The following is a 12321-nucleotide window of genomic DNA, read 5'->3' as shown; positions in this document are numbered from 1 at the left end:
CGAATCTATCCTTTGGTGGACTATTTTTATAGTCTGAAGTAGATCAATCATAACGTTTTACTCTGATATCCAAATTGGATGAAACCAATTTAATTAGAAAAAGGACTCTCATATATTTTCGTTGATATATAGTATCTCACCCAGATCATTGTGTACGAGGATTTATGATCATTTGAAGTTGACCCAAAAATTCACTTTTGATAGGCTAAAGTAGATCGACCATAACTTTTTGCTTCGATAGACAAATTGGATGAAACCAATTTCATTGGAAAGAGGACTCGCAGAGCTTTCCGTTGATATATAGTAGATCACCCAGATCATTATGTAAAAGGAGTTATGATCATTTAAATATGAAGCAAAAATACGCCAGGCCTCAGTACTTTTTCTTGCACGTTTTACTATTAACTACTATTCACGGTTCAATCGGAATGTTCATAACTCGTCGCTCGGGTGTCCGTTTTGGATGATCCACATATCGTTGGAAAGGTTATTCGATACTTTACGTAATGGTGTGTCATACTCTAAGACATTCCACACGGAAAAATTTATAATTCATTCTAGAAGATAGAACCCAACACGTTTATGCACAAAATTTCAACAAAAAATTTCTCGGGATATTACAATATGTCTCTTGAACTAATAGAAAGTAGGCCACAAAATGACACTATTGACTCTTGGGTTCCCAACCACTTTGTAATTCCTCTTACACGTGACTAACCTTCATCTATCACCTCTACTACACCAGACCTTGGTCCCACATCTTCCAGTGGTGTGCCTGGCAATGCTTCTTCATCAAATGAGACTGCGAATTCATCCAATATTCACCAATCAGGTATGTCTCCTTCTCCTTCATCATCCTCTGTTAGTTCAACCCTTTTACCTTCTCCTGACCCCTCTTCACCTGATAACGCTAATGTGTCAAATCATAATCTGATCATTCAACTCTCTCATCCCATGACTACTCGGTCAAAGAATAACATTCATAAACCCGTTCAAAAATTGTGCCCAAGTGTTACTACCCATGATGCTGCTAATGTTAACGTATCCCCGTACTCACAATTAACCAAACTATCTCCAGTAACTAAAATCTTTACAAGGATAATACAATCTTCTCCCTTACCTAAGACGATAGAACCTCATATTGTTCGTCAAGCCTTAAAAGATCCAAATTATGTTGCTATGAACGCAGAGGTTTCTGCATTGCAAAATCAAGGCACTTGGTTTCTTGTTCCATTTGTTCCTCATATGAAACCAGTGGGTTGGAAATGGGTATTTTGTGTTAAGTATAATTCAGATGGTAGCATTGGATGTTATAAAGATTGGTTGGTTGCTGAAGGTTATCTTCAACGACCTGGTGTGGATTATTTTGAGACATACTCTCATGTTGCTAAACATACTACAGTGAGAGTTGTTCTTTCTCTCGTGGTTTCTAAAGATTGGCTACTCAGGCAATTAGATGTTAATAATGCATTTCTACATGGGCATCTATCTGAGGAAGTTTACATGTCTCAACCTCCTGGATTTGTCAATGAGAAGTTTCCTAATCATATTTGTCGATTACACAAGGCTATCTATGACTTGAAGCGGGCTCCACATTCCTGGTATGATGAACTGAAAGCTTATCTTGTACCTCTTGGCTTTCATCACTCTCAGTGTGATCATTGTCTCTTCATCTATGCAAAACTTGGAGTTATTATCTATCTTGTTGTTTATGTTGACGATCTCATAATTACTGGTAATCAGTCACACCATGTTGAAGAATTTATGAAGTAGCTTGGTACTCGGTTCTCCATAAAAGATTTTGGTGATCTAAATTTTTTCTTGGGTGTTGAAGTCATTCGGTCACCTGTTGGTCTATTTCTTAACCAACAGAAATATGTATGTGAACTACTTGAAAGGACCAACATGGCAGATGCAAAACCAGTGAGAACACCTATGGCTTGTGGTTCATGTCCAGGTTCTAAAGGTGGTTCTTCTCTTGAAGATCCCACACAATTCAAGACTGTAGTTGAAAGCCTGCAATACTTGCAGTTTACTCATCCAGATGTTGCTTTTATAGTTAATAAATTGTCTCAGTTTACAAGCTGTCCCATGACAACTCATTAGACCATGGTAAAACGTGTCTTGCGCTATCTAGCTGGGACTTCAGATCGTAGTTTATTTCTTCAGAAAGACTCTCCTCTCTTGCTTCATGCATTTTTCGACTCTAATTGGGCTGGTGATCGCATGATTGCTCATCTACTACAGGCTATGTCGTAACTCTCTTTTCAACAGAGGCAGAATACAGAGCCATTGCCTCTACCAATGCTGAACTTTGTTGGGTGCCTAACCTTCTCAAGGAGTTATCGATTACTACAGCTCAGCCACCGGTCATCTACTGTGATAATCTTAGTGCTCCATATGTTTGTGCTAACCCTGTGTTCCACTCTCGTGTGAAGCACTTTGAACTTGATTATCATTTTGTCTGTAAATTAGTCCAGCAAGGTCTCCTTCGGGTTTCACATGTTTCATCGAAGGACCAACTAGTTGATATGCTTACCAAATCTCTTCCTAGCAGTTCTTTTGAGTTTTTACGTTCCAAGATTGGTATCTCTAATCGACCTACCATCTTGCGGGGCATATTCGAGATATATCTTAGAGGATTGTGAATGATTTTTCCTCTTTATTTACAGATTTAGTTTTCCGTTTTTAGCATATTCATAATTGTAAAGATTCTCATTTATGTTGATTGATTGTACAAATCTCTTTCCTGATCCTCCTTATGGATCCATCCTCTTGTATAAATACCTTACTCATTATTAATAAAAACGCAACAATCTCTTCTATAAATTACTTTATATACAAGCAAGCAGTACACCAAATAGTAGAGAATTTACAACATAATGTGTAAAAATCAAGTATTAATGTTAAAAAATATATTTACCATATTTTGACTTCTTAAAATTGTGAACAAACTTTAAAACTTAATTATCAAAATAAAGAAAAATCATTAATACCAATAATATAACTTGCCATAATTATCAAAAGATTTAGTCAAGAGTGATAAATGTTAAATGATATAAATAAGGAAATAATATAAATAATAAATATTAAAAAATGATTTTCGGATATTTAATTAAAAAGATTTTTCTAAAAAGTTGCTATAACTTATAATTATTTCTTTAGTCTAATAATTATTGAAAAGTTCTGTTATAACTTGTAATAAACAATCTAATAAATTTATTTGTTTTAATTTTCGCAATTCTTTTCATTTGTTCTACGATTCAGTAATGAATTGGGCTTCTGATCATTTTTAGAGGATTACAAATCTTTCATAACCAATTCTTTTCATTTGTTCTGTGATTCAGTAATGAATTGGGCTTCTAGTTATTTTTAGAGGATTACAAATCTTCCTTAACAAATTCTTTTCATTTGTTTTGTGATTGAGTAATGAATATTCAGATGATGTTAAATTCCTGTTCTTGCAAATCTTCAAAAATCAATTCAACCTTTCTTGGAAAAAATTTACTTTTATCCGTTTCTCATCTGGCAAAAAGATATACTTAAGATCATCATATTGCAAGAGTTAAATAAACATCTAATACTATGATAAGATATTGTTGTTGAAAAAAAATTCGCACTTAAATGAACGTATTTAATATCAACGCCTTCACTTTAATCTATTAATTAAGCTAAAATAACATAAACACACCTTAACTTACCATATTTACACAATTTACCCCCTTACAAAGCAAGTATAAAAAATTTCAGCTAATTGTGTATCTTCGTTGGATGTATTGGGGATGTATTTTTGTTGGATGTATCGGGGAGCTAATTACATATCTCAACAGGCCCAAAATCAAAAAAAAATATCGGAAGCTAATTATGTATCTTTTACGAACAAAAAATGTATCTTTGTTGGATCTCGATCCGACAGACCCAAAATCAAAAAAAAAATGTATCGAGAGTTGATTATGTGTCTTTCCAAAGGAAAAAATGTATCTTCGTCGGATATATCAAGAACTAATTATGTATCACGATAGACCCAAAATCAGGATTTCAGTAATTATGCAAAATGTCAGAATTTTCTGTAATTAAGCTCCAAAGTGTGGAATTTATGTTGTTTGCCCGTTAATTAACCACGGATTAATAAATGTTCTTTCAGTTTAACTAAAAGAAAATCACTGGAACTCATAGAAACTCATTACAGTAAAATGGCATATGTCGTCGTCAATCTCAAAGGTCTCCAAGTGATATAGCGTAGTTCAAAGATGAGAAGCACCAGAAGACACTAGGACATTTTTTTTGTTTCTAACAAGGTGTTGAAAGAGAAATTATTCGGTCCTAATGGTGTCGTCAATCTTAGCAAAACTAAATAGTGTAAGTTGGATGTGAAGGACTTTGATTTGTTAGCAAATAGCGCATCGATTCTCTAAACTCAATATAAGCAGAAACAAGCAATTACTGGTGAGAAAGATGCATACATAAACTATAATGGTCATTTTCTTTCTATGAATTCCTCGCTGTAGAAAGTACATTATCCTAAAATTCACATATGTATTCAAGTATCCAGTATCCCCTTTGCTTCTCAAAGAATAAGCAATGAACATATCTTAATATGGTAAAATTAACTTCTGGCCCTGACAAGCTCAGTGGTTGGGGCTAAATACCCCAACTTCCTAAAGAATGGACGCACACACAACAGATGCATTATGTGTTACTTACGTCAGAAGAATCTTCCCAATTCTAGCAGCTCCACTATCTACATATGTTTTATGATTAAGGAATGAACTTCAGAAGAACCGCTGACAGAGATGCCTTGACAAAAACCCACTGTCATGAAACAATGCTAGCAATTGTGAAGCAAGGGAATCAACAAGCATGCCACTGAGTATCTCTTGAACTTTTCAGTCAAGTTAAATCACACTCCCGAACAAATGGCTCCTGCAATACATTACATGTCACATCAAGTAGTGCGGCGACTTGGTCCACAAAAAGCACTTCATTCCACTTCTTGTGGTCCAGCAAACTCATAGATCAACAGTCAGTTTAACTAATAGGATATTTCATAGGAGATCATGGTTTAATCTGTCCAAGAAGGTTGCTGGTATAAAGAAAGAGATATAAAGAAACCTGTTGACCAAGACGAGCAGCAAAACTTCCTGTCATCTATATATTTGACATCGGCACCAATAAACCAGGAGCCAACACTGACATCATCATGTGCATAAGTACGGAGTAGGGCTCTGCAATTCGAACCAGGGCTTACTGTTTTTAACATCCATCCACATTCCGTAGTGCTGAATGCAATGGAATGAGAACTCACCTATTTATTGAAATGTATCTAGCCAATGCTTGGGATATTACAAACAGCTCTGTAGAAGCATGACGAAAGTACCTAAAAGAAAGAAGCAACAAATGAACTTTGCCATTTTGGTAATCTTTCATAACAAAGAAATAATATATATTCCAACAAAACAAAAATATTAGCAAAACATGAAACAACGTTGGTATATAGAAGGGGGAAAAACTTAAGATTTGCATTACGGCAATTATGGAACTTGAAAGTTGGCTTCAGCTTCAGCTCCTGAAGCTATGATTTAAGTGAATGGCTATTGGCCCATCAATGATTTTTATGCATTTTTTTTCAAGTATGATTTTTTTGCATGTTTGTACATATAACCCCCCTTTCTATATATTTATTTTTGGGGTTTGAGAGGAAAGATGGCTTCCAAAGCTCTAATTTTTTGCATGTTTATACATATTAACCCCTTTCTATATATTTATTTTTGGGCTTTTAGAGGAAAGATGGCTTCCAAAGGTCTAATGAGAATCTCCAAATTTAGAGAAGACACAGCCGCTAATAAATTCTGTTAAGAACAGGTCACTGGAAACTATGCTAATTGTGAAATAACGAATGTGATAATTGTTGATTTGGAAATTTTGGCCTTCCAAGAAGATCAGGTAACTGGAAGATCAATTTCTGCAGTCTAGCTCCAAGTGAAACATGCAGCAGAGCAAGAGAAGTTCTAACAGACAAAAAAGACATCAATCCCCTTTCAGTTACACTGAGCCATCGTCATGTAAGTAGTATATAAATAAATTGTAACTCAAGTAACACAGAGACACGTAAATGCAATTCCTTAAGGGCACTAGAGGCTCACGTTTTTCCATCTCCAAATTTCCACCAATCTGGTTCATACCATTTGTGGCCCCTGTCAAATCAAACAAATACTTGATCATACTCATAAAAGATGACCTCGTCAAGCACTTTTATGCAACTATTTCAGTTCAGATTAATATTATCAATAAGTTGAGTTGTTCAGTCACACTCACTGTTCAGAGAAAACTTCGCCTGATTTCATGCACCCAATATATGCACGAGGGACACTCACATACGACGCAAGTGCATTTCTCAAAGAATCTGCACAATTGGTGCAGGTTACTGAATCAATATTAACGTGTTGACAGATGCCAAAAAGCAAGTATTTGTATTATAATACCCATATGTTCTGGCAAAATTCTTTAGGGGGTCGTAGTAGTTAGCTTATAGTCTTAGCTTCTCATTGAACATACCAAGGTTTACAAAGACATTGTCATTGACTTTCGCATAGTAGTCAGCAGTCCAGCTGTCTGCTGCATGTGCAAAAAATAGCTTTGTTTTCTTTGGGAGTTCTTCAGGAGCCTCAACATGATTTTCCTGTCCAAACAAATGACATTGTCAGCTAAATTCTTCTCTGCATGGCTGAATTTCTCAAGCTGGGCAGACAAATTGGGTATTAAAAGCAAAATATTTTGGTTCAGACTTGTGGAAAAAGTATTTGCAATTTATAGAAAATAAAAGTTGCTGCATGCTAGTGGCGTAAGTATGTTTTTTCATTGTGGTTCACCTTCATATATTTCATGATCTATATCATGCCAGTTATAGCAGTCCTAGGGAATTTCTATTATCTATGTTGGACATTGATCTGTTCATATCTGAAACGAACAACTAAATCAAGGAAATGAGTTCACCTCAAGAAAAATCTTTGATTCTGCCAAAAAACTAATCTAACAACTCACAAGCATAAAAACTAATATACTAATTTAACAACTCATGAGACATATGAATAAAGCACAAGCTTAACAACTCACAAGAATAAAAAAATCATTAGTTTGACTGTTTTCACTGTCAATGCTCCTGTCCAAGCTGTCTCCACGATTAGCACTGCAAATTGAGGTGCAAGTGTAGGAAACCAATGAATAAATACTCACAATGAAAGAAGCAATAACTATAAGAAAATACCTTCTGCCAATGACGAAACGTGGAACAATGCCTTTCTCTTCTTCCATTCTTTTCAAAGCCGCACCTGGATGTAGGAAAATATGTGAGAAGAATCTAGGACAATGACTTGAAAAATCTTCCATGAACTTTCTAATAATTACTCTTAAGTTAAATTGTAAGTGCTGGAATCATAAGACAAGTTCCCCACTCTAAAACAAATCGCTTCTTCCATCATGAAACCCACCTCTTGTTTCTAAGTCATCCCAAAAATAGTTTCCATTACTCAAAAAGGCAAGTTCTACCTTGTTATATGATAAAACCAAAACAAAAAAAGGAAACTACACAGTTGTAGTTTACCATTTCTCAATTCAGTGTTTAATTATATTCTTGAAATTCTAGAAAGCCACTAGAAACTCCTACATGCTCCCATTCACTTCTCCTCCCTTGTAAAGATTAAAAAAATGTCCATTTTCATTATTCTATTAATAGTCTTCCCAAGATAAGTTGTAGTATTCCATTTCTTGTGGATGGGATAACAAGAACATGTATGAGAATAAGACAAGCATCACGATTATGTGAAGAACGAGAAAGAAATTATCAATAAATCATAAAAACTGATACTCTACCAGTTGACATCCATGCCTTCCTTATAGCATCTCTATCATTTTTGCGCCCAAAACTTGTGAAAATTCCTATTACTATTACTGGACCCTTTTCAGGAGTTTTTTTCATATCTGATGACTGTTTGGAGACAAATCCTTCCTGTCTAGCAGCTGCCAGTTCCATCTCTAGGGCAGATAGTTTCTTCCTTTGCTCCCTAATAACCAAACATTCTTAATTAAACTAGTCAATTTTTGTTAATTATGACATCAATTAACACAAATTGAGAGGGGAAGATTTTCGAACCTGCACTCTATGATTTTTAATGTGTCTGTAACAGATATTGCAGAGTGTCCCTGGAAATTAATCAGAAATATTAATTTCCTCACGAAGCACAAAAATCAAATTGAGTGTTTGCTCAAGAATGGACGTCAAACTATGGTAAGAGAACATGTACTTAATTAGCCACAAACCAGAGAAGAGGACTGCATATCTACTGCTAGATATTATGCATAAAATGCCAAACCTAACAACGTCGGACAAGGACTACTCTTTGAGTTTAACATTTTGAACGCTAATCATGTAGGCAGTAGGACAATAAAATTACTTTTTTCACAAGCCTCCCAGTGATCTACTAAATGATACATGTGTCAATAAACCACTCTTATGCAACCAATTTGAGATTACCGCTCAAAGTTTACATCAAAATTGAGGGTTTACTCGAGACTGCAGGTAATCTGTTACTTGTAGTACTGTCTTTGTTATCTAGAGAGGAAATCTGCATAAAATTCCAAACCTAATTAAAGCAACGAGGCTCTTTCTCTAAATTTTACATATTGTCCACCAATCACATTGGACAATAGCCACTCATTTTCAGCACAATCTGCCAAATAATCCACCATATGATAACGCATTCGCAACAAATTCTTCTTATTTCACAAACTCAATGACCGATAATCTGATATAGTAGTTGGTGCAACCACAATCACATACATTCAACCTGAACCATATGAACAATTTCTTTTTTCTTCCAAAACTATAAACTCCTATTCATTAACCTCATGTAGCCAAGATTTGATTCTAAATTAATACTAACTCTTACATATTAAATGAGTTTCTTAACAAAGATACGGAGTTTGCACAAAAGTCATAGCGATCCGCCAAGTGGATCCAAAATCTAATAGTCTTTACATCAGTCCAAACAAAACCACTAAATCCAAGAAAAAAAACAAAAATCAGTACATACCTGACCGGTAATTCTATCGAGCTCTTTCGTTAAGTAAACCCTGTTCTGTGCATCCTGCCATAACCTGCACCACAAAAAAAAGGGGGTCAAACCAGCGCAATTCAGGGAACGTTTGCCGGAGAAGCCGGAAAACTCACCGGCCGGCGACATATAAGGAAGCCATTGTAGCAAACATGGCAAGCATTAGTGATGAAATTGGGGATCGCACCCCAACTCCTGCGAACCGGGCATTGGATCCCCGGCTCTGCATTATTATTATTATTATTATTATTATTATTATTATTATTATTATTCTCAAATCTCAAATGAAGGAAAATAATACTTATTATAGTTTGTAAGTGTGAGGGATGCAACAATTGGGAGTCCAAATGGTTGATGTACATTGACTAATGACTCACAGTGAGTCAGTGCGGTTTCACTTTGGCGTCGCTGTGAAGGAATGTTTTTCAGTTTGGGACGTTATGTGAAGAATTGGGAATTTAGGTGTAGCCTGGCGGGTCCCTTTCCGATCTACCGTTCAGATTTCATTTATTTCTGTTCCGTTATTGCCACCAGAGTTCACGAAAGTAATATCATTCCCCTCTTCTGAAAAATAACTAGTTTAGCTATACGTGCAATTATTTAAAAATAAACGATTTTATTTGTCGCAAAGATTTTTAATAAAGTACAAAAAGTTTAAATCACTTCTCAAGAATTTTTTATATTTTAATATAATAATATAAATATAACATATATTTTATTAAAAGCACATATATATATTACCATGAGAAACTTCAATAAATTTAATTTTACAAAATCACTTCGATAATATAAAAGAAAATATTCAGAAATTAATAAATAAAAAATGTTGACAATACGATAGTTAGTGCATAACATATTATGTACAAAATTAATTACTCCTTCAATCCTTTGAGGTTGTTGCTTTACGTTGAAAATATTTATCTCTAAAATCAACAATAAATATTTTCATATTGAATATATACAATGTAAAATTTAAATCAAGTAAAGTCATCAAGCAATAATTATCTAGAGAAAAAAAATAGAAGAGAAAAGTAAGAAAAGCTTAAGGAGTGGGCTATTATGGAGAATAAATCACATAACATTTGCAAAGTGATTGAAATAAAGTTTTTAATTGTGTTACATAGTTTAAATAAATATATAACGTAAAAGATTTTCAAAAAAAAGGTCATTGTTGTTCTTATTGGAATCTAATATTATTAGTAATATAGAGGATTATTAATTCTAGTACCACCTTGCTATTGTCCGCAATACACCTACCATATCTTCCTACATTTCTCTTCCAATGTTTCTTTTTCACATATAAGGAAAAGAAATTCACCAAAAGTAATTTCCTTAATATTTTTTATCATATATTTAGGAATTTTTATTTTATCAAATTTTTTATTAATTGTCATTAATTCTAATGACTTCTAATAAGAAAAGGTTTGCTGTAATTATTTAATTAATTTTTAAATTCTTAAATATTAAAAAAATAGTAAAAAGACATTTTTATCTAAACCATAGACTTTTAATGAAGGACAAAAAGTTCAAACAATATTTTTAATACCCTTCGCACTTTTAATATTTTATATATATTATATATATAAAAAATATAAATATAAATATAAATTATAGATATAGATTATAGATATATTGGTTCCTAAATTTTTTTCCTAAACTTGCCATAAGTGCTTTTTTTAAATCTAAATTTTGGTTCTTATTTTTTTTTTTCGTTTCCATACATAGGGTTTACCCTACAAAGTTGCCTAAGACTCCTAACGATAAATTTTGCACATTACAAATATTTAATTCCATTTAGGTATGCGATTTTTTCATGTTTCTTTTTTTTTTTTGCTATATTCTAAATACTTGAATAATAATTTAATGATAATTATTTAAAAAAATAGTGAAAAAATAATTTTGTCTATTGGAGAGTATTTTAATGAAGGGATATATATATAACCACTAAATAACAACTTAATTGTACAACATCCTCACTTTAATCTTTCATCAGATTTGTTAACATCTCCGTGAAGTGTTTCCTTCATCTGCATTTCATAGAGTATATGTTGACAATTTTTTTATATGTACTATCAACATCGTGTAAACTACCACATATACACCCTTATTTCTAGTCAAATATACGTGCTTTGCACGTGTGCTTCATGTCAAGCCATATATGAAGTATTGATATCTTGATCGTCTCCTACGATGTGAATTATCACATCACGAATAATAATAAAAAATAATAGATAGTAATAGATCAAAAATTACAACAAAACAAATTGATTAAACTTAACCTTTACACAAAAATTCCTCAAAGTCAGACCGAATATTCATCTACCACTGTAAACTCAACAAAATAATACGATAATCAAGATATCATAACAATGTGATTAAACCTTAAGAAAAATTCTTAAAGTCTGACCAAACATTAATCTATCACTTGAAAAAACAACAAATAGTAACAGAACAAAAACTACAATATTCGAAAATATTACAACGATATCATCAAACCTAACCTTAATGCAAATTTCTCAAAGTCCAAGGAAACATTCATCTACAACATAGACTTGAATATAACAGAAACTACAAAACAATGCGATAATCGAGATATTAGAACAATACGATTAAACCTAACCTTTTGTGATTATAGATGACACCTTTAGAGCTCATAAAAAAACAGTTATTAGAATATCTCTGTCAATAAATTTTACATTATGGATGTTTATTATATTATTGTAGAAAAGAAATCTCCAATACCTTTTCCTACAAAAAAGGATAATCTAAAAATGGAAGATTTTTATTTTTATGTTGCGAAAGGAAAAAAAATTAATTATGATATCAAATTAATACTATAACATAACTTTAGAAAATTGTTTTTTTTCCTCAAAAATTTAAAGTAACGTGTTTTAATTTTTTTTCCTTAAAAAATTAAAATAAGTTGTTATTTTTGGAAGTTTAGGGTAATTTTTCGGCTTTGTTTTTTAAAGGAAAATTTTCAAAAGATTTTACCATATATTATAGAAATTCTTAATTTTAAATATTATAATTTAATAATATAATAATTAAAGAAAAATAATAAAAAGACGATTTTGCCTAAAGCACAAATTTTTAATGAAGGGCAAACGTGTGAAGACCCTTAGAAAAATGATTTGAACTTTTTACCCTTCACTACAAGACTCTTCTTTTGACAAAATTGTCTTTTCACTATTTTTTAAATTTATTATTT

The 12321-nt window shown here is 32.8% G+C and overlaps 1 protein-coding gene across 5 annotated transcripts; it reads right to left on the bottom strand.

Moving 5' to 3' along the window:
- Positions 1–4460: 4460 nt before the first annotated feature.
- LOC124896789 (hydroxyproline O-galactosyltransferase HPGT1-like) lies at positions 4461–9678 on the bottom strand. Of its 5 annotated transcripts, none has more exons than XM_047408632.1 (12): positions 9227–9678; positions 9090–9153; positions 8150–8199; positions 7870–8060; positions 7265–7328; positions 7114–7186; positions 6556–6679; positions 6316–6403; positions 6144–6194; positions 5306–5377; positions 5113–5225; positions 4461–4923 (listed from the first exon to the last, which is right to left on the bottom strand). In XM_047408632.1, exons 1-12 carry the CDS (start codon positions 9337–9339, stop codon positions 4901–4903), a joined length of 1026 nt encoding a protein of 341 aa, XP_047264588.1. In that variant the 5' UTR covers positions 9340–9678; the 3' UTR covers positions 4461–4900. The 5 variants fall into 5 exon arrangements, with proteins under 5 accessions (XP_047264588.1, XP_047264590.1, XP_047264587.1 ...); XM_047408634.1 differs by having other exon boundaries at positions 9471–9649; XM_047408631.1 differs by having other exon boundaries at positions 7114–7328; positions 9227–9653.
- Positions 9679–12321: the final 2643 nt, after the last annotated feature.

Source organism: Capsicum annuum, chromosome 3 (genome assembly GCF_002878395.1).
Source record: "Capsicum annuum cultivar UCD-10X-F1 chromosome 3, UCD10Xv1.1, whole genome shotgun sequence".
In the NCBI taxonomy this organism is placed as follows: domain Eukaryota; kingdom Viridiplantae; phylum Streptophyta; class Magnoliopsida; order Solanales; family Solanaceae; genus Capsicum; species Capsicum annuum.
The sequence above is the reverse complement of the archived record's forward strand: the minus strand, read 5'-3'. Positions and strand labels throughout refer to the sequence as shown.